At 48.9% G+C, this 20,105-nt stretch overlaps 1 protein-coding gene across 1 annotated transcript in view; it reads right to left on the bottom strand.

Annotated features, from left to right (window-relative positions):
- Positions 1-3,052: 3,052 nt before the first annotated feature.
- The window catches only part of Zfp64 (ZFP64 zinc finger protein), a 79,008-nt gene continuing 61,955 nt past the window's right edge, over positions 3,053-20,105 (bottom strand). The window contains exons 6-9 of the mRNA XM_008835140.3: positions 12,479-12,631; positions 11,297-11,359; positions 7,863-8,114; positions 3,053-4,936 (exon numbers count right to left, since the gene is read on the bottom strand). Of these exons, the coding sequence (XP_008833362.1) occupies positions 4,227-4,936; positions 7,863-8,114; positions 11,297-11,359; positions 12,479-12,631 (1,178 nt within the window). The 3' untranslated portion in view covers positions 3,053-4,226. The remainder of the gene's footprint in view (positions 4,937-7,862; positions 8,115-11,296; positions 11,360-12,478; positions 12,632-20,105) is intronic.

Genomic DNA, 20,105 nt, shown 5'->3' with positions numbered 1-20,105 from the left:
TGCACATGCACGTGTTGCACGCACACACACTCACACCCACCACCCCAAAGTAATGCAGAAGAGTCTGTAAACCAACCCCACACAGTTCAAATTCAGGACTCTAGTGTGCATTTGGGGGACCTGGCTCCCCTAAACCCAGTGAACTTCCCAGTAAGCCCTGGGGTCAGGAGCAAGCAGTGACCTGTGGGGCTGCTGTGCACTTGGGGCTGGCAAGATGACCCAGCAGCTAAGAGCACTTGCTGCTCTTGCAAGGACCTGAGTTTGATTCCCAGCACCAACATCAAGTGGCTCTCAACAGCCTCTAACTTCAGTTCTAGGGCATCCAACACCCTTCTTCTGGCCTCCCTGAGCATCTGTACTCGTGCGCGGTGCGTGCGTGTGCACACACACACACAATTAAAAAGAAAATAAATGATATTTAAAAAAAATATTGCAGTGGGTTGAGTTGCGGCTCTGTTGGTAGAGTGCTTGCCTGGCATGCATGGAGCCCTGGGTCACAAGCCCAGCGCAGAATAAACTGGTGTGGTGGTGTGTGCCTGTATGTACTGAAGAGGTAGAGGAAGGAGGATGAGGAGTTCAAGGTCTTCCTTGACCGGGACACATATCACCTGATCATGATGATACCATGCTCAAAATCCAGGAATGAACACAACTTCCTGTTAGATGTTAAGCAGAAGGTCGAACACTCAGCAAAGAAGCACGAGGTTGTTTGTTACCGGCTTTGGCTGGTTCTGTACTGGGGCCTTCACATCAGGGGTGAGGGAAGCAGAAGAGAACCCAGCCTTCACCAGCACCCAACCAGAGCTTGCCTGTCTGTGGCACAAAGCAACCTTCCCTGATGTGATTCCCAAACTCCAGATTCTTTTTTTTTTTTTTTTTCTCTTTGAGACAGGGTCTTACTCTGTAGCTCAGGCTGGTCTTGAACTCACAACCCTCCTAAGTGCTGGATTATAAGCATGTATCACTATATTCAACTTTATTCCTTTTTTTTTTTTTGGTACTGGAGATGGAACCCAGAACTTCATGTTTGACAAATGTTCTACCACTGAGCTGCATCCCCAGCCTGCAATCTTTCTTTTCTTAATATATTTTTACTTTTTATGTGTATGAATGTTTTGCCTGCATGTATATAATGCTTGCAAGGCTAGAAGAGGGTGTTGGATCCCCTGGAACTGGAGTTCTGGATGGCTGTTAGCCACCATGTGGGTGCTGGGAACTGAATCCAGGTCCTCTGTAAGAGCAGCCAGTGCTCTTACCATCTGAGCCATCTTGCCAGCCCCTCAGCCTTTTTTTTTTTTTGAGATTGAACTTCATGTATCCTAGGTTAGTCTCAATCTCAGTATGTAACTAAGGATGACCTTGAATTTTTTTTTTTTTTTTCCCTTTGGACAAGGTCTCACTATGTAACCTTGGCTGGGCTGGAACTTGCTATGTGGCCTCGAACCCGCAGAGATCCACTTGCCCCTGCCTCCTGGGTACTGGGATTAAAGGGGTGTGACTGGTTTATGTGGCACTGGGGATGGAACCCGGGGCTTTGAGCATGCCAGACAAGCATTCTACCAACTGAGTTATAGTTCCATGTTTTCTGAAAGCTTTGGGGTTTTTTTGAGAGCATATATAGCTTAGACTAGCCTGGCTATCCTCAAGCCTCAGTCTTCTGAGTGCTGGGATTACAGGCCTGCAGTACCACAGCCAGATGAAATTCCTTTTTAAAATTATTATTAAGCAATTCCCGCTAACAAGCAGTATTCCCTTGAAGGACATTCTCAGCTGTGTGCAAACCCTATTCATGACTGCCAGAATGTCTGGCCTCTTTCATTGGACTCACAAGGCTCTTTTGTCAACTTAGATCAAATCGCTATCCTGGAGGGCTCACTCGGACTGTGGACCAGAACTGGCTCATCACCTGTTTATGAAGCTTCATGGGATGAACACCTTTTTCTTGCCATCTTTGGTTGCTTTTGTGGTCAAGCTACAGAACTGAATGAGTTCAAAAGAGACTTCGTAGTCCAACAATGCCTAGAATAGTTAATACCTGGCCCCAAGCTTTTTGCTTCCCCATGTACTGTGAACCCAAACTTGCTAAGTGATACCAGGTTGGGTCTAAGGCCCTCTGAGTCCACAGTTGTTAACTCAAAATGCCTTTGAAAAGGCTGACCTCTTTTCTGTTTATCATATGATTTTCATCTCAAAGGGTTAACAACCTTCTATCTCTAGAAAGGCACATAAGGGTCATGACAAAGGGCAGGAGAGTCCCCACAAGTGCATGAATGCATTTAGTAAGGGATAAGATGGCCACAAGCAACAATCCCACAGGAAAGTGCTGAAGAGTTCTCTTAAGGTATCTGCTGATACCTGTGTGGTGCCGTGGTACCTTATGATCTTTTCTTCTGGCACCGGTGTCAACAATACCCTACCACGTGCCTGCTGCCAAATTTCAACAGTCAGGTTTGTTCAAACCACTGTCAGAACAAGCTACCTACTTTTTGCCTTTTCAAGCTAGGCAGGTGCTGTAGCACTGAGCCGTGCCCCCAGCCCCTCACTGGGGGATTCTAGGCAGGTGCTGTAGCACTGAGCCGTGCCCCCAGCCCCTCACTGGGGGATTCTAGGCAGGTGCTGTAGCACTGAGCCGTGCCCCCAGCCCCTCACTGGGGGATTCTAGGCAGGTGCTGTAGCACTGAGCCGTGCCCCCAGCCCCTCACTGGGGGATTCTAGGCAGGTGCTGTAGCACTGAGCCATGCCCCCAGCCCCTCACTGGGGGACTCCAGGCAAGTACTCTATCACTGGGCCATGACTCTAGCTCACCTCCTGCTATTTCCCAAGGAGAATGTTCCCTTGCATTCAATCAATAAAAAATCATGATTTTTTCCTAGTTTACCAACAATAGATATACTTAGTACAATTTCAAAAGCATAACTGTGTAGCTTAATGAGACATAACTTTTTATTTTTTAGACAAGGCTTCATGTAGTCCAGGCTGGCCTTGAATTGCTGACCATCCTGCCTCTACCTCCTGAGTGCTGAGATTACAGACGTGTGCCACCACAACCAACTCATACAAGAGCTTTTATTAAACAAGGTCAGTATTTGAAGAAAACAGGCTGAGGCAGAACTCAGCACTCTGGATAATTGATGTGTCTACCTGCATTCCGGAGACTCCAGGCTTTGGTGCAAGTAAGAGACTTGCTTGGAGGAAGGCCAGGTTTTTGTAACATCTATTTGGAAGGAGGTTAGACTTTCCCTTGTGTGGTGCTTATCAAAAGCCAGGTACCCCGTATGATGGGAAAGATGCCAGACTTGAGCTGTTCTAATCACCACACGCCCCAGAACCAGGGCCTAGGTCTCACTGGGTCCCACAGACTTTTCTTTCTCAATTCAGTCCCAACTGCAGGATGGGTTAGGGTTTGCTTGATCTTTGGCGCCACCATCAGATCAAACTGTATTCCACATTCACTGCAGGACTAATTCACAGGGAGACCCTAAAAGCATGTGCAATCCAGTTATTGACTAGGGCAGGGCTGGGGATGGAAACTCTCCACTACAGCCTGTGGAGGCATGCAAAGACCGACAGCTCCTCTCATCCCTCTATAGATAACTTTGCTCTTTTATTGCAAAACAGAGAAAAAAGACCACATAAATGTATAAGGCAAACACTCTTACAACCACAACCTAGAACTTTTCCAGGGATCCCAGACCCTCGTGGACTCCTTCCCACACACAGATCAGTTTAGTGGGTATTTTTGGTCTTTTTGAGTCTCCCTGTAGCTCCAGGTGCCTGGAACTCACTCTGTAGACCAGGCTGGCCTCAAACTCACAGTGGATCCACCTGCCTCTGCCTCCCAGTGCTGGGATTAAAGGGGTGCACCACCATGCCCCGCAAGTTTAGTTTTAGTGTCCTGTGATATGTACTAGTTTCATAACCCCATGAGGGAAAGATCAGTTTTCAAATCAGAATTCATATCAAGCAGCTCTCCCCCATGGGCAGAATAGCGCTCAATGCACCGCCCCCCTCGCCCCCCCCCACCTTTCAAGGACCAAAAGTCACAGCGTACTTTGGCAATGCTTGTAGGGACAGCAGCTTTGCTGTGGACAAGTCTCCGAGGTGTTGCTTTGGTATCTGTCCGGGCTGAATGCTGGGGAGGTGGGAGCTGAGGCTCTAGAACTAAGAGCCCTGTGGTGTCACCATGGGAGGCTGGTACCAGCTTTGTCCAGACCATCATGGCTGCACTAAAGGTCATGGCTGGGATCCAGGGATCCCTCGAGCTGCCCCACAGAGACCAGGGGACCAAGCTGCCCGGAAGCACTGCTCTCTGGGGGAAAGGTGACCAGGTTTGAGTTCTTGTTCTCATTCTGGTCACTGTGTTGCTTCTGATGGCACCTCAGAGAGTCATCCCTGACAAAGGAGGCCCCGCATGTGTCACAGTGGAAGGCCCTCTGGGTGAGGATCTTGACCACAGGGTGCGAGCTGCCCTCCCTGGGTCCGTCCTTGCCCTGCGGGGCCCTGTTCTCCGTCTTGGCCTCCTCCCTGTGCACCTTGTCAATGTGCTTGGCCAGGCTGCTGGGCCGCTTTGTGTCAAAGCTGCAAAAGTCACATTTGAAGGGACGGTCCTTGCAGTGGACCCTGCTGTGCACACGCAGGGCGGCTGCGCTGGAGCAGGAGTAGCTGCATTCCGGACACTTTTCTGGATGATCAGCCTGGTGCAGCCGGCTGTGTTCGAGGAGGTCGGCCCGGTCCCTGCCCTGGAAGGCACAGTGCAGACACTTGAAAGTGTGCTTGATGCGAATGTGTGACTTGAGGTTCGCCTTCATGGTGCAACGCACATCGCAGAATTCACACTTGAAGGGCTTCTCCCCAGAGTGCACGATCATGTGCCTTTTCAAATCTGAGCTGATTTTGAACTTGGCGCTACAGAGCCAGCACTGGAAGGGGGTGTCCCCTAGCAACGGAAGGTGTGTTTCCATTAGAGCAGGCAGGCAACAGGGAACTCCCCACCCCCACATACACCACATTCCTGGACATAATGAGACAAGTGGGTCTTTGGAACTCTGTGTTCAAGTTTCTGATACTAGTAACACCATGTATAATAACTCACTTGGTACTGTCACCCTATTTTACAGATGGGGCATCTAGAGACTCAGACAGTTAAAGCAGCAGAGACCCAAAATCAAGTATCATGGCCCTGAAGTCCACACCAGATGACACTTGAGTTCCAAATCTAAACTCATTTAACTTGACTGGAAGGCATGCAATGCACATTGCATACCCTATTGGCCAGATAAGATTGATGGACAGCATACTATTATGTATCAGTTATTTGGCCTGTGTTACCAACCTTTCTTAGTTTTCTAACTACAGATTGATTTTTATATATAAAGTTAACACAGGCCTTCTCTGAAGGCCCTGCTGCGGTTTTCCAGCATCTTGGAGGTGGTTAGGAGAGTCATTACCAGCTGGTTATAGGCCAATACAAGACCCATGCTGATCCTATCCATCAGCTCCATGTTCTTGGCAATGATCTCTGCCTTCTGAAATGAGCAGAGTGAACACCTTAGTCCATCAGAGTGGGAGGCTCTTTTGGGAGTCCTTTTTCTTTGCACTAACCCCCACCCCCTATTTGCCAAGAGTTGCTTTATTTATATACTTAAGTTCAAAACCATTTCCATTCTTAGTGGGTGTGGTGGCTCATGCCTGTGATCCCAGCACTCAAGAGGCTGAGGCAGGAGGATCACTGTGAGTTTGAGGTTTGCCTGGACTACAGAGTCTCAAAAAGCCAAAACAACAGCAGTAATTAGAAAATCAGGGCTGGGGTGATGACTCAGTGGGTAAAGTGCTTGGATGACAAGAGTTTGGATCCCCAGCACCCACCTCAAAAAGCTAGATGTTAGCTGGAGAGATGGCTCAGCAGTTAAGAGCACTGGCTGCTCTTGCAGAGGACCTGGGTTCAGTTCCCAGCACCCACATGGAGGCTAACAACCATCAGTAAGTCCAGTTTCAGGGGAACCTGATACCCTCTTCTGGCCTCAATAGGCATTGCATGCTTGGGTACACATACATGGAGGCCAAATACACACATAAAATTTAAAAAAGAGCTAGATGTGTGTATGTGTGTGTGTGTGTGTGTGTGTGTGCGTGCCTGTAATCCCAGCACCGAAAAGGGGAAATAGAATCCCTGGGGCTTGTTGGCTAACCAGTGTAGCTAATTGGTAAGCATCAGATTCAGTGAGAGACCCTGTCTCACAAAAATGGTGGCCAAGCGATAAAGAGGAAGACACCTGAGTTGTCCTCTGCACCTTGACACACATGTACACATCCACATGAACCTGTACACATGCACATACCACATACATGCACACGTACCCAATTTAAAAACAAACAGGTAAAATTTCTATTCTTTTCTATGAATTCCCATACTTTGGGAGTTTTCAGATTTCAACTTTAGGATTAACGTACAAATAATTTTAAGTTAGGACTGAGTATGTGCTATCTACTGGAGCCCTAACTGTACCAAGATTGCACCCACCACTGCACAGGGCCACTGTAGGAGGCATTTATACTACCAAGGTGAAACCACTCTCTTTCTCCCTATAGACTCATTTGGGGCTGCATTTAACTTTTTTGGATTGGTCTCTGCATTTCCTAGAAACAGGCATCTCACATAATCTCAGAACTCATCTGGTTCTTGTTTCCTCGTTTTTAATGGGTTTCTTAAATTCTGATATGCTTCCCCCCCACTTGCATTCTGGCCAAGTGTCATCCTGAGCTTCCTCTTTGATGCTGGACCAATTAGCTGTATTCAGAGAGTCATGCATCAAATATCTCATGACAGATGTTATCACCTGTTTAACTTGCGTGGTGGCAGAAAGAAAAGTCTTGGGTCCTTGAGTAGAATTCAATGAATTCTTATACATGAGATGGTTTTGCTGGATATAGAAATCTGTGTTCATAGCCATTCCCAAGTTTGAGGGCACTGTTCCACTGTCTTTAAGGACTATTATTATGGGGCTGGAGAGATGGCTCAGCAGTTAAGAGCACTGGCTGCTCCTTCAGAGGACCTGAGTTCAGTTCCCGGCACCCACATGGCAACTAACAATTGTCCGTAACTCCAGTTCTAGGGGATCCAGCCCCCTTTTTTGGCCTCCATGGGCTTTGCACAACATGGGTGCACTTACACACATGCAGGCAATACACTCAAACACCTAAAATAAAAAAAAAATTAAAAAAGATAAGGGTGGATCTAGGTTTGTAATTTCTCAAAACTGATGCGGGAGAAATGTATTTCAATGAAAACATGGGTGAGGCCTGTCTCCACAGCACAGATCCAAGAGATATCAGGTCTACTCTTAAAAACTAAGAGTCAGGGTGTTTTGTTAGGGTCTTAATTGTAATGTGGTGTGGAAATGCCACCATCATAAATGGCTCAGTCTCCAATGCTGTGTATGTGTGTGCACTCAGTATAATGGGTTGGGTCTATCTAGCTATCATTAATTCAGTGGTGTCCCACTTAAGAAGGCAGGAACACCTGTCAGAACTAGATGTGTATGATTTCCAATTACATTCTACTGACTTTGCTACATTTCCGAATGAAGCCAAGTAAATCAAAATACCAGAAACATCTAGTTTGTCAGTTACTTTTATTTGAGATGTATCCTTTGACACGTGGGTGCTGTGCCAAGTACCCATCCAGGAACATTCTATGTAGTTATAGAACCCAGACACCAGACAGTCGTACTAAAAGCTGTTATTTTAGAAAGAAAACCTGGACATGCTGTGCTGTGCTAGATTCCAAATTCTCTCATTTCCTTCCTCAACTCATCTCAGCTGAACAGGCAAAGAAATAGAGAAAGCTCAGGGGAGGGACTTACCAGTGTGCGATCGCAGGTGCACCGTGAGCTGGCTGGAGTTGCGGCTGGCGTAGGGGCAGAGCTGGCACTTGTATGGGCGCTCGTCTGAGTGAATACGCAGGTGTTTCTTGAGGCTGCTGCTGTCCACAGCTGCGTATTCACACAGGTGACACTTGTGTGGCTTCACGCTCGTGTGGCAGCGCATGTGCATGGTCAGATTGTCCTTCCGGCTGAAGCACTTGTCACAGAACTCACACTTGTGTGGCTTGTCGCCTTCAAACACAGGAGGAGTCAAGGTTTTATGGCTTTTTTGAGTCAGGCTCTCCCTGTAGCCCCAGGTGACCTGGAACTATGTAGACCAGGCTGGCCTCGAACTCAGAGAGATCCGCCTGCCTCTGCCTCCCAAGTGCTGGGATTAAAGGCATGCACATGCAAACCTTTGTGGAATCCGTTCTCTCCTTTCACCTTCGTGTGGATTCTAAGATCAAACTCGAGTCTCAGGGCTCATTCAGCATGAACTTTTACCCACTGAACCATTGCGCTGGCCCTTGTTTTAATTTCATGGCGGTGTCTTATGGTGTTTTATGACACCTGTGACTCAGTCATACTTAGTCCATTTTCTGCCTTGCACTTGAACTTGCCCATCCATACTCTATGTTATTCAGTGTTTACTACAATTCCCTATGACACACTGTGGAACATCAGTTTTTCATATACTATAGGGCTCAGTGCCCAAGAACTTAACTCTTCTTGTTTGTTCTCCCTCCCTCCCTCCCTCCCTCCCTCCCAAATAGGGTCTCATATATAGAAGGCTGGTCTTGAACTCACTATACAAGGATGAACTTGAACTCCTGATCCTCTGTCCTCTGCCTCTGTTGTGCTGAGATTACAGGCAAGCGCCACCATATCAGGTTCATGTGGTGCTAGGGGTGGAACCCAGGGCTTTGTGCATGCTAGCAACTGAGCTAGCATCCCCATTTGGTCTGAGAACAACTTGCAGGAGCCAGTTCTCTCCTTCCACCATGTGAGTCCTGGGTATCAAACTCAGGCTTGGTGGCAAGCACTCTTACCAACAGAGCTGTGTCACCAACTCTAGTCTACTTTCTGTGTCCATGATCTTCTCAAGTTCTTACATGGGAAATGGCAGAATAAAGCGTTTTCCCTTCTGTGTCCCCACCAACTACTCAGTCTATTTCTCGTACATATTTGAAAGTAAGTTAGCTTTTTTTCTTGCACAATGAACTGGCATGTAAGGCATTAAAAAACAATATAACTTTAGAACAAAGGTAATAAATATAAGGAGAACTCAATATACATTCAAGGGTTTTGTTTTTGTTTGTTTTGAGACAAGGTCTCACTGTGAAGCCCTGGCCTGGACTCTCTATGTAGACAACTTGGCCTCAAACTCAGAGATTTGCCTCCTGAGTGCTGGGATTAAAGGTATGGGCCACCACACCTGGCTAATATTGTTTTTTTAAAAATAATATTTTTTTGATCTTTTTGAGACAGCGTCTCCTTGTAGCCCTGGTTGACCTAGAACTTGCTATGTAGACCGGGCATGTACCACCATGCCTGGCTTAAAATCATTTCCTATTACATCATTTATTTACTCTGTGTTTGTGCACATGCCATGGAGCATGTGTGGAACAATTTGAGGGAGCCTGTTCTCTCTTTCCACCAGGTAGATCCTGAGATCCAGCTCAAGTTATCGGACTCAGCAGCAAGTGCCTTCACCTGTAAGCCATCTCGCTAACTCTTTTTTTCCCTTCTGGAGATAGGATTTCATGTAGGCAAGGCTGGCCTGGAACTCGCTATGTAGCCGAGGATGACCTTGAACTCCTGGTTCTCCTGCTTTGGCTGCCTGAGTCCTGAGGTGACAGGCATGCACCACTATGTCTGCTCACCCTCTTACTGCCTCTCCATTAAGAGAGATTAATGAACTAGGTCTGTTGTGACCTTGACCTGAAGGAAGGAGTTTAAGTTCTCATCTATGAGAAAAGCCATCGGTCTATCTCAGTCCTGCCTCTTTACCTCAAGGACAGACCTTCTTTAATTTCCTGTATTCCTAGCATGCTTGTAGCATACCAATGCAACATTAACAGAGAGGTCAACCTTAGTCTATTGTGGGCATGGCAGGACTCAGGTCCTGGTTCACCCACTAGATGGCAGCAGTGTAGCCCAGGTGCAGGATAAGAGCTCAAGTTATTGCCAGGACAGAGTTGCTGGCCCAGAAGTGGCCTCCAGGGGTGGTGTTGGCAGATCCTCCACCCCCCACCCCTATACTCCTGCTGACTCCAGGCTGCCTTGTCTGCTGAAGCAAAGGACAAACGCTTCCTCACTCAGAGGAGGAAACTGATCCATCATCCTCTGGTTTCTATGGCACCTGCCCATTTGCGATAGAGACCAGCAGAGGTCCAGAGAGCTGTGTGGTCCCTGTGCGGGTGTGTCACAGGAGCTTGGCAGTGGCTGCTGTCCTTGAAACTGTGCCTCACCCCTCCCGATGCTCAGGGAACACTATTAAACTCTAAACTCATTTCATTAGATCACAAGAACACTGCTCCGGGGCCACAGCCTGAGGGAGGGATGCTGTGGGTTCTTGGGACCTCAATCCTGTTTCCTGTGAAGAGATTCAGAGAGGGAGACCACCTGCCTTGTCCCAGAGATGGCAGAGCTTCTCAAATTGTGCTTGTAGAGGAATTAACCTGGTTACATAAAAGCCATTCAACTTGGTTTCTATAGGCTAACAACTGGGATTAAAGGCATGTGCCACCACGCCCGGCTGCTGTTTTGGATTTTGAATACCAGTTTGTGTAGCACGTCCACCACCACAGAATAGCCAGATCGGCCCTAGATGGCAAAGGACAAGAGCAACAGCATGTCGCTTACAGAGCATGTTCAACCCAGGGCCTGCAAGCCTCGTGTGGCCCCATGTGGCCATGAAGAGCTATGAATGTAGCCCAACACAAAATCATAAAATTACTTAAAACATTTAAGAGATACATACAGATATGTAGAAATATATATATATATATATACACACATATATATGCACGTATGTATTTGTAACTCAGCTGGGTGAGTCTTGAGCATGGACTTTGTACATGATGCTGTGTTATGATGTCAGGAAGCTGGACATCAGGGCCTGTAAGCAGGACCTGGCCTGTAAGCCAGACCAGGACATTCTTTTTCTTAGCAGCTCTTCCCTCTCCATCCTCCAAAACTGGCTACCCAAAGAAGGTGTTTGGAGGCAGAGGCTAAGACACTTGCAGCCGGTAAGTGCAGCCTAAGCTTTGTGAACACAATCCCCATCTTCCCTTTGCTTCCTGTTCCAAGCCCACCCACCAAGCCTAGTGGAACAAGACAGAGACCATCTCTGTCTCCCTCATTCCTGGTACCTAGTACTTATCACCTCTGCTTCCTTGTTTCCCTCCATTGTTAAGTGAACAGATACCTACCTGTGTGGATTCTTAGGTGACGGTCCAAATCTTTCATGCCATGCACGGTTTTGAAATGACAACCTCGACAAGAAGAAAAGACACCCGTGAAAATATTTAGCCCCTGAGAGATGGCTCAGTGGTTTAGAGTGTGTACTGCTCTTACAGAGGACCCAAGGTCAGTTCCCAGCATCCACATTAGATGGCTGACAACTGTAATTCTGGCACCAGGGGATCTGATGCTCTCTTCTGTCCTCCTTGGGCACCTGCACTTGCACGCACGTGTACTCTACCATGCACCCACATACACACATAATTAAAAAAATAAAACAGCTGGGTATGGTGGTTGCACACCTTTAATCCCAGCGCTGGGGAGGTGGAGGCAGGCAGATCTCTGTGAAATAGAGGCTAGCCTGGTCTATATAGTGAATTCCAGGCTACCTCCAGCTACAGGGAGACCCTGTCTCTGAAGGAGCAAAAAAATACATATACATTTTTTATATGTGTATGAGTGTTATTGCCTCATGTGTGTAAGTGCACCCATGTTGTGTAGTGCCCGAGGTGGTCAGAAGGCAGTGGATACCCTGGAGTTACAGACTGTTGTTGGCTGCTATGTGGGTGCTAGGAATCAAACCTGGGCCCTGTGCAGCCAGTGCTCTTAATCACTGAGCCATCTCTCCAGCCCCTCACTTAACTTTTTTTTAAAAAATACTATTATTATTGTATGTATACGTGTGTATTCCCTGCATGTATGTAAGTATACCCATGCTGTGCAAATTATTCGGAGGTCAGAAGAGGGCGTCAGATTCCCCTGGAACTGGAATGACAGATGGTTGTTAGTTGCCATATAGGTGCTGGGACTCAACTGGGAGGTGAAGGTCAGCTTGGTCTACATAGTGAGTTCCAGGCCAATTGGCATTACAGGGAGACCCTGTCTCTGAAAAAAAAAAAAAAAAAAGGTTTATTGGAACACAATCCATCGTAAGTCAAGGAGGAGCCTCCGGAACTTGCTATGAATCAGACATATGGGAGTCTGTTGTGTGAGAGTCTCCCATGGAGCTCTGAGGCTGCAGGCCTCACCGAGGCCCTGAAGAGTGTATGTGCCAGTGCTGATCCCCCCCACCCCCACCCCAGGAGACCTTGGAGAGTAATGCAGAGCTGCAGAGCCGGGTAGGGGCTCCGAGCGTCAGGTTTACTCTTTACCTGGATAGCAGCAGTTGAAAGTCCTTTCCCCAAGGCTGGCCATTTGTTCCTTTGCTTCCAAGGGTAGGACAACTGCAGGGGCCTTTGGGAGCTCACTGTCTTCAGGAGAGAGGTCTGTTGGTTTTGAGACATCAGTGGTACCTAGCTCAGGAGCTGAAACAGAAGTAGGAAACTTAATTTCTCAATGACAATCATTATAAGTGAATCTGAGACTAAGGTAGCTTTGAGTTTTATTTCATCTTTCACCAGCTCTTCCCAAAGTATTTTAAAATATGAAAGCCAGAGCCGGTGATGTAGCTCAGCTGGCAGAATGCTTGCCTAGCATGCATGAAGCTCTGGGCTCCATCCCCAGCACTGCATAAACCAGGTATGGTGGCACACACCTGTAATACCAGCACCAGGGAGGTGGAGGCAGGAGGATCAGTAGTTCAAGGTCATCCTTGGGTACATAGTGAGTTTGAGATTAGTCTGCACTAAGATCCTGCTTCATACAAAGCAACATCCCCCCCCTCCAACAAACTAGCAACCCCAAAATGAACAAAAAAGAAAGCCAAGTTGTGAATGGTGAAACATGCCTTTAATTCCAGCACTCAGGAGGCAGAGTCAGGTGCATCTTTGTGAGACTGAGGACAGCCTGGTCTACATAGCCAGTTCTAGGCCAGCTTGGGCTATAGGGAGACACTCCAAAAAAAGCCCCCCCCCCCCCCGCAAAAGAAATCGAAGTCCTAACACCCCTGGGGAAATTACAGGACACTAAAACACTTCTCAAATAATGCAAAGATCTAACATTTACTTTGTCGGATTAGAGACAAATGTCTCACTAAGAACTGTTAGCCTGGCCTGGAATTTGCTATGTAGACCAGACTGGTCTTGAACTTGTAACACCTCTCTTTCTCTACCGCCCTGAGTGCTGGGATTACAGGCACGTATGCCAAGCCTGTAGTTTTAAAAGCCATTTCCTATTCGCTATAGGCTAGTACTTTTTATAACATGTAATAAACATGAATCACAAGAAAAGCAAAATAAGACAAAAAATAAAAGCCCAAATGTTATTAGATCCAACAGAGAGCTGGAGGCCTCGGCATGTCGTTGCCCCCCACCTTTACGTTTATTTTATGTGTAAGTGTGCACACACTCATGGAGGTCAGAAGACAACTTTGGGATTCAGTTCTCTCCTTCTACCACATGGGTTCCAGGGATCAAACTCATGGGAGCAGTACTGAGGGTTAGGGGCTCCCCTAATCTGAGCATCTCTGAGCACCATCCTCAAGCCACCTCCATCTTGGGTGAATCCCTCCCCCAGGTCCCACTGCAGACCCAGGGATGAGGGATGAGAGCTGGGGCAGATTCCAGGAAATGAGGTTCATAAGGCACCCCTGGGAAATTCTGCCCCATTACTCCAGGCTCTGGATCCCCTGAATGTGGTCCAAAGAGCAGCAGCACTCCGTCCTTTGTTGGGAATGCCCACTCCAGATGGAATAGGTATGTGCTCTGTCCTCATGGCACTCCGGGTGTTTCCCACACAGCAGGTTTAAGAACCAATGTTGTTCTTGGCATTTTAATGAAGTTTCTCACACACCTGTGTAGCCACTAGTTGCATGGTTTTATCCATGGATGGAAAGTTTGAAGATCTTCTAAGGCACAAAGACCCCGATTGTGAACAGTGCAGATGCAAGACATTTGAAGCAAAGGATTAAGAATGTGTGTTTGGTTGGGCATGGTGGCACACACCTCTGGCTACCCTGGGGAGGCAGAGGCAGGAGGATGGCAAGTTCAAGGCCAGGACGGACTATATAGCAGGTTCAAGTCTAGCCCGAGAAACAGTGAGATCCTGACTCAAAAAAGAATATATGGGGCGGGGGAGCACTAGAGAGATGGCTCAGTGATTAAGCACATTTGCTGTTATTCTAGAGAACTTGGGTTTGGTTCCCAGCACCCATATGGTGGCTAACAACGGTCCATAACTCCATTTCCAGGGAATCCTACACTCTTCTGGCCTCTGTGGGCACTGCATGCATTTGGTACACTTACATACATGCAGATAAAACACTCATACAAAAAATAAAAATAAATCTTAAAGATCATACAGGAGTTGGAGAGATGGCTCAATTAGTAAAGCGCTTGCTGTGTACGATTTGGATGTGAGCTCAATCCCCAGAACCTACTTTAGTAAAAGATGATTGTGTGGCAGCATATACTTGTCATCCCAGTACGGGGGAGGCAGAGACAGGTCAAGACCTGACTTGAAAAACAAGGTGGACAGTGCCTGAGGAATGACACCCAAGGTTGACCTCTGGCCTCTATGTACACATCTACACATGCACCACGAGTATGTACACACACACACACACACACACACACACACACACACACACGAGTTCAAGTTCTTAGGGATGCAGTCAGCTCTTCTGCTATCCTGGGGACTTCCTGAGTTTCTATGATGGAGCTGGAGACTATCAAAGACAGCTGGATGGATGCTTGGGGATAAAAGATTAAACATCTTTTCCACTTTAGTAAGTTTCTGCAAACCATCAAAAACAAAAACACTGAGAAACACACCTCACAGCCAGCAGCTGTCAAATGTGAGCGCGCATGCATGTTACTAGAAGGGTGTGCTGCGCACAGGTGGTTTGAGTCCACCTTTAGAATGCCTCACTGAGTAGAGCTCTGGCAGAGCTGGGGATGGTGTTCACTTCTAACAAGTTCCCAGTTGCTGCTGCTGTTCTGGGGGTGACACTTTGGGAACATCTCCTTGATGAGAAATGAAGAAAAAGGATCTGAGATGCTGAAGGGTGGCAGGATGCTGGAAGTTACTAGATTAGAACACTATTCATCTGTAGCTCTCGGGGAGAGGAGCAGAAACCTTGCACTACTTAGCCATTCACATAGTAAAACAGACAAATACCCGAGAAATTTTAAGTTTACCATAGCTATGTTAGACTGAAAATTGAAATTCAAATGAGGTGCCAGATAAGGGTTGGGAAGCCAGCTAGTGAGCTACAAGTCCCAATTCTATCACTAGAGCTGTGTGAGTCTCAGCAAGTTATTCAACCTCCCTGTACTTCTCCCTGAACTGAAAAAAGAGATTATGCCTCTGATCTCATTGAAATCATCACTATATATGAAGAACCTTGTGCACAAATCAGATGTATTTGTTTCATTCAGGCCTGGGAGCAACCAGATTCTCAAGTGAAGGGGGGAAAAAAAAAGCATGTTTCTGATGTAAACTTCAAAGGAGGCCAAAGGAGGTTGGTGGGTTAAAGCCGTCAAAACTGCCTCCTATTGGAAGCACATGGAGGGGTGAGGGCTTCTCTGAAGCCTTGGGCTATTGAGGAACCAAGGTGAGTGAGGCCAGGATTCCCCCTGCAGGGGTTGAGGCCCTATGAGTCTGGGAGTGTGGACTGTTGCAGGCTAGGGTTTGCACAGGGAGCCTTTCTGCCCACTAAGAAGCCGTTTGTTTTAGTGTGCCTTCAATTGCTGTGACAAAACACTCTGACCAATACCAACTTGAGGAGGAAAGGGTTTATTCAGCTTACATCTCCTGGGTCACAGTTCATCACTGAGGGCTCATCACCGAGGGAGCCCAAGATAGGAACTCAGGGCAGGAACCTGGAGGCAGGAGCTGGAGCACAGGCCAAGGAGGAATGCTGCTTACTGGCTTGGCTTGCTCCCCTGGCCTGTGCACAGACTGCTTTCTTATACAGTACAGAACAACCTGCCCAGGGGTGGCACCACCCACAGTGGGCTGGGCCCTCCCACATAACAACCAAGATGATGCCCCACAGACCTGGCCATAGGCCAGTCCAATGGAGGCTAGGCCCCAATTGAGGCTTCCTCAAGTTGACAACTTAAAGCTATCCAGCACACAGCTGGTGTCCCTCTGAGTTGTTTTCCGGCCCCTGTATTATTTCACTGGCTGATGGGCAGGCTACCATTTGTTGGTGGTGATGGTATTTTTTTTTGACAAGGTCTCACTATGGAGCCCTGACTGGCCTGGAATTCCTCTGCATACCAGACTAGCCTTGAACTCACTAAGATAAAAAGCAAGGGCCACCACTCAAGGTGCAGTCTGCCAACTGAGTGGCTTTCCCTAGATTTTCCTCCCAAGCTCCCTCATTCGCAAGGCTCAACCTTAAAGGTGGCTCAACCTTGAAAAACTAGAAAGGCCCCTTGCTGGGTGTCACAGATCTTAGAGATGATTAAAAACCCATCAGTCTCAAGACTGCCTTTTTTGAAGCCAGCCAGAACTCAGGGAGAAGGCACCTGGGGTCCCCCAGAGCTCACACCACTCCCCTTCCCTTCCCTTGGCTCCCTAACCCAGGGAGCCTTTTACAGGGCTAAAAAAGTAGCCCAGCTCACTGCACCTGACTTTGACCTCCAGCCTGAGGTTACTCTTACTCAGTAATTCACTGCCCTCTGCCATGAGATGGGCTCTTCAGTTCCAGTCTACCCAAGCCTGAGCAGGGTCTTTGCATTCTGGTCTTAACTATACTACGATACACCATATTTGTTTTTGGAATAGCATTCCTTCCAGATGTGCATACCTGAGCCCACCATCAACCTTCCTGGAGGTTGCTGTGTGTGTGTGTGTGTGTGTGCAGATGGGGTGTGAGAATCTAGAATACAAGGTACTACCCCCTTGGCTACCAGGAAGTTTGAGGGGGGCGCTGGGAGGAGAAAGAGAAAGTCCAGTCAAAACTCCTCTCCCTACCCACTAGCAGAAAGTCTGAGCGCAAGAAAATCAAAAGGAAAGCCCTTAGAAATGCAGTCCTAACCCCTCAGGGCTGTGTGCCTGAGGGTGACTGAGGAATGTGGCGACTACAGAGGTTCCCCATAACAGAGAGTGTGTGGTGTGTGTGTGTGTGTGTGTGTGTGTGTGTGTGTGTGTGGGTGTGTGTGTACCAGAGGTGTCTTCTTGCCACAGCCCAACCCAATTCAGCCAGTATCCAAGAAGCAGCCTGGGTGAGTTTTCTGGGTCCGTGTCACCCCCTCCCCTCCTCATCCTCCCTGGCTCCAGGCCACTCAGAGCAAAAGATGCAGGGTCCTCTCTGGGGCCTGGGAGGTGCCCCCCAATCCTCCCCCCTCTTCTCGGAGGCATCCTGACCTCTGCCGGCTCCAACCTCTCTCCTTCCCAGCTGTGTGCGAACGGTTCCCCTCTGCTAGCCAATACTGAGCCCACCTATCAGTCGCTCCTTCACACAGCCTTCAGGGCCCCTAGAAGGTCCCCTCTTGGGCAGGTGGACAACACATGTGAGTCCCCCAACCCCGGCCCCAAAGCTCCTTCTCCTCATTACCACGCCCCCCGCCATGGTGAGTTTGGGTGCTCCCCTCCTGGATGGACCTTGGGCTCCAGAACTAGATCTTGTCCCAGCTGCGTCCCTGCCGGGTAGAAAGTCGGGTATCCGGTATCGCTCGCAAGGGCACAGGGACCTGAGTGCTCTCCTGTCCGGTGCGTACCCTAAGCCGGGCGGGAGGTGGGAGACCAGGGGCTCCGAGGTGGGGTGTCTCTGAGCATCTCTCCCGCGTGTCTGGGACGCGAACCTGCAGTCCTCAGCACTGGAGAGGAGTGGCTGGAGCACACGCGAGGGAGTTAATGACACAAGTGTAACTGACCAAGGCTGGGGCGAAGTCTGGGTCTCTGGGCTGGAGGTGGAAGCTTGGCGCATGGTTCTACCTGTCCTGTCCGGATCTGACACCTATGGGGCTGGGGAAAGGGACATCCAAGCAACTGTCCCCCGGTCCCAGGACCGGAGTGGAAGCTCCGCATGGCATTCCACGTGTTCTACCCAAACATGACACTCACGCGGGTCCCGGGACGGGGATGGGGAAACATCAGAACAACTGGGGATATTGGAGAAATAGCCCCCGGGAGTGGAAGCTCCGCGTGGCATTCCACGCTCTACCCAGACCTGACACCTAGGAGGGTCTAGAGAGGGGACATCGGATCCACTGTCCCCGGATCCCAGGACCTCAGTGGGAAGCTTCCTGAGCTAGTTCACGGTCCCCTGCCCAGATCTGCCACCCACGCGGGTTCGGGGTCCCCAGGCCCGGCTTCCGCAGCGCTACTCACTCGGCTCCCCGACCACCGGGCGGATCCCGGCGCGCGTGGGCTGCGGCTCCTCGGGTCCCAGGTGCTGCGGTTTGGCCTGCTTGCGCCGCGACATGGCGCGAAGCCGCGGCTCCTGGCGGGTCCCCGAGTGGCCTACTTCTCAACGCCCATTTCCGGACTTGGATCCCCCCCCTCAACGGCCGGATCGCGCATGTCCCGGCCCCGGAGCTTGCCGCCCAGCAGGACCATTTATCAAGTGTTCTGACGGCGGCTTGGCGGGGAGCCAGGACCTCGGGGGTCCCGGGGACTCCGCGCAGTGCCACCGCCCAGGAACCCGTCACCCACGCCGGAGCTGGGGCTCCACCCCGGCCGGGGCGCACCAGAATCTGCATTTTAACGAGCTCCCCAGGTGATCCGCATGCACGTTCAAGTCAGAGAAACCCTGTCTGCATTTTAACGAGATCATTAAAATTGCAGAAGCACCAGCTCTCTTCCAACTTTAATGCGCTCCGGAGTCGCTGGGGAGCTCGTTAAATGCAGATTCTGCCTAGGTGGGTCTGGGGTGGGGCGCGAGCGTCTGTATTTCTAACGAGCTCCCACGTGAGGCAGTGGTCGCTGCAGCGTGGGCTGCTGTGCTTTTTAGATTTCCACTTAATTGGTCCGGACTGGGACCCGGGTTTGGTACGTTCTTCACAAAAGCTCCCTGGGATTTTCTGATGCGCAGGCAAAGGTAGAGAGGAAAAAAAATGACCTCAGCTCGAGGTTCTCCGTGTCGCCTGCAGATTCGAATATACCTTTTTTTTTTTTTTTTTTTTTTTTTTAGGCAGGGTCTCCCTGTAGCCCAGCTGTCCTGGAACTCACTATGTAGACCAGGCTGGCCTTGAACTCACAGAGATCCGCCTGCCTCTGCTTCCTGAGTGCTGGGTCGAATATACAATTTAATGGAGACTAGAGCGTCTCAAGTCTCAAGCTTGCAGGGTGAACTCTTGTTCCTGCAGGAGTCGGTTTATTATTATTATTATTATTATTATTATTATTATTATTATTACTATTATTATTTTAAAGTAGATTCTGGGTTGGTGAGATGGTGCTTGCTGCCAAGCCTGAGGACCCGAGTTCTAATACCCGATCCTACAAGGTGGAAGGAGAGAACCAATTCCTGCAAGTTCTCTGAGCCACACACACACACACACACACACACACACACACACACACACACACACCAAATTAATAGAACATTAAAAACATAGATTCTTAAAGTTCTGGGTTCAGGAGTCAAGGCCTGTAAGGTGCACTTTTTTCACTCCGCCCTGTGAACTTGCCTGGGACACCATAGTCTCTTGGACCACACAGGAGAGGCCTTTGGGGCCAGTGAGGGAGGAGGCACTGCCTAGTGGGTGACTGGGGTGTGGTCCCTGGGGCTTTAGGCTAATTGGCTTTCTTGCTCAGACTAGTTGGGACATTGCGGATCCCCGAGGGGGACCCCCTCCTTGCACCCTCATAACGACATCCAACAGGAATCAGGAAAGCCACCTACGTCCCCCCAGGTGTTTACTTTCTTCAAATTGGGGAGTTACT

The sequence above is a fragment of the Nannospalax galili genome, unplaced genomic scaffold (genome assembly GCF_000622305.1).
Source record: "Nannospalax galili isolate Female #2095 unplaced genomic scaffold, S.galili_v1.0 scaffold596, whole genome shotgun sequence".
In the NCBI taxonomy this organism is placed as follows: Eukaryota; Metazoa; Chordata; class Mammalia; order Rodentia; family Spalacidae; genus Nannospalax; species Nannospalax galili.
Note: the sequence above shows the minus strand (reverse complement) of the source record. Positions and strands in the feature narration are given on the sequence as shown.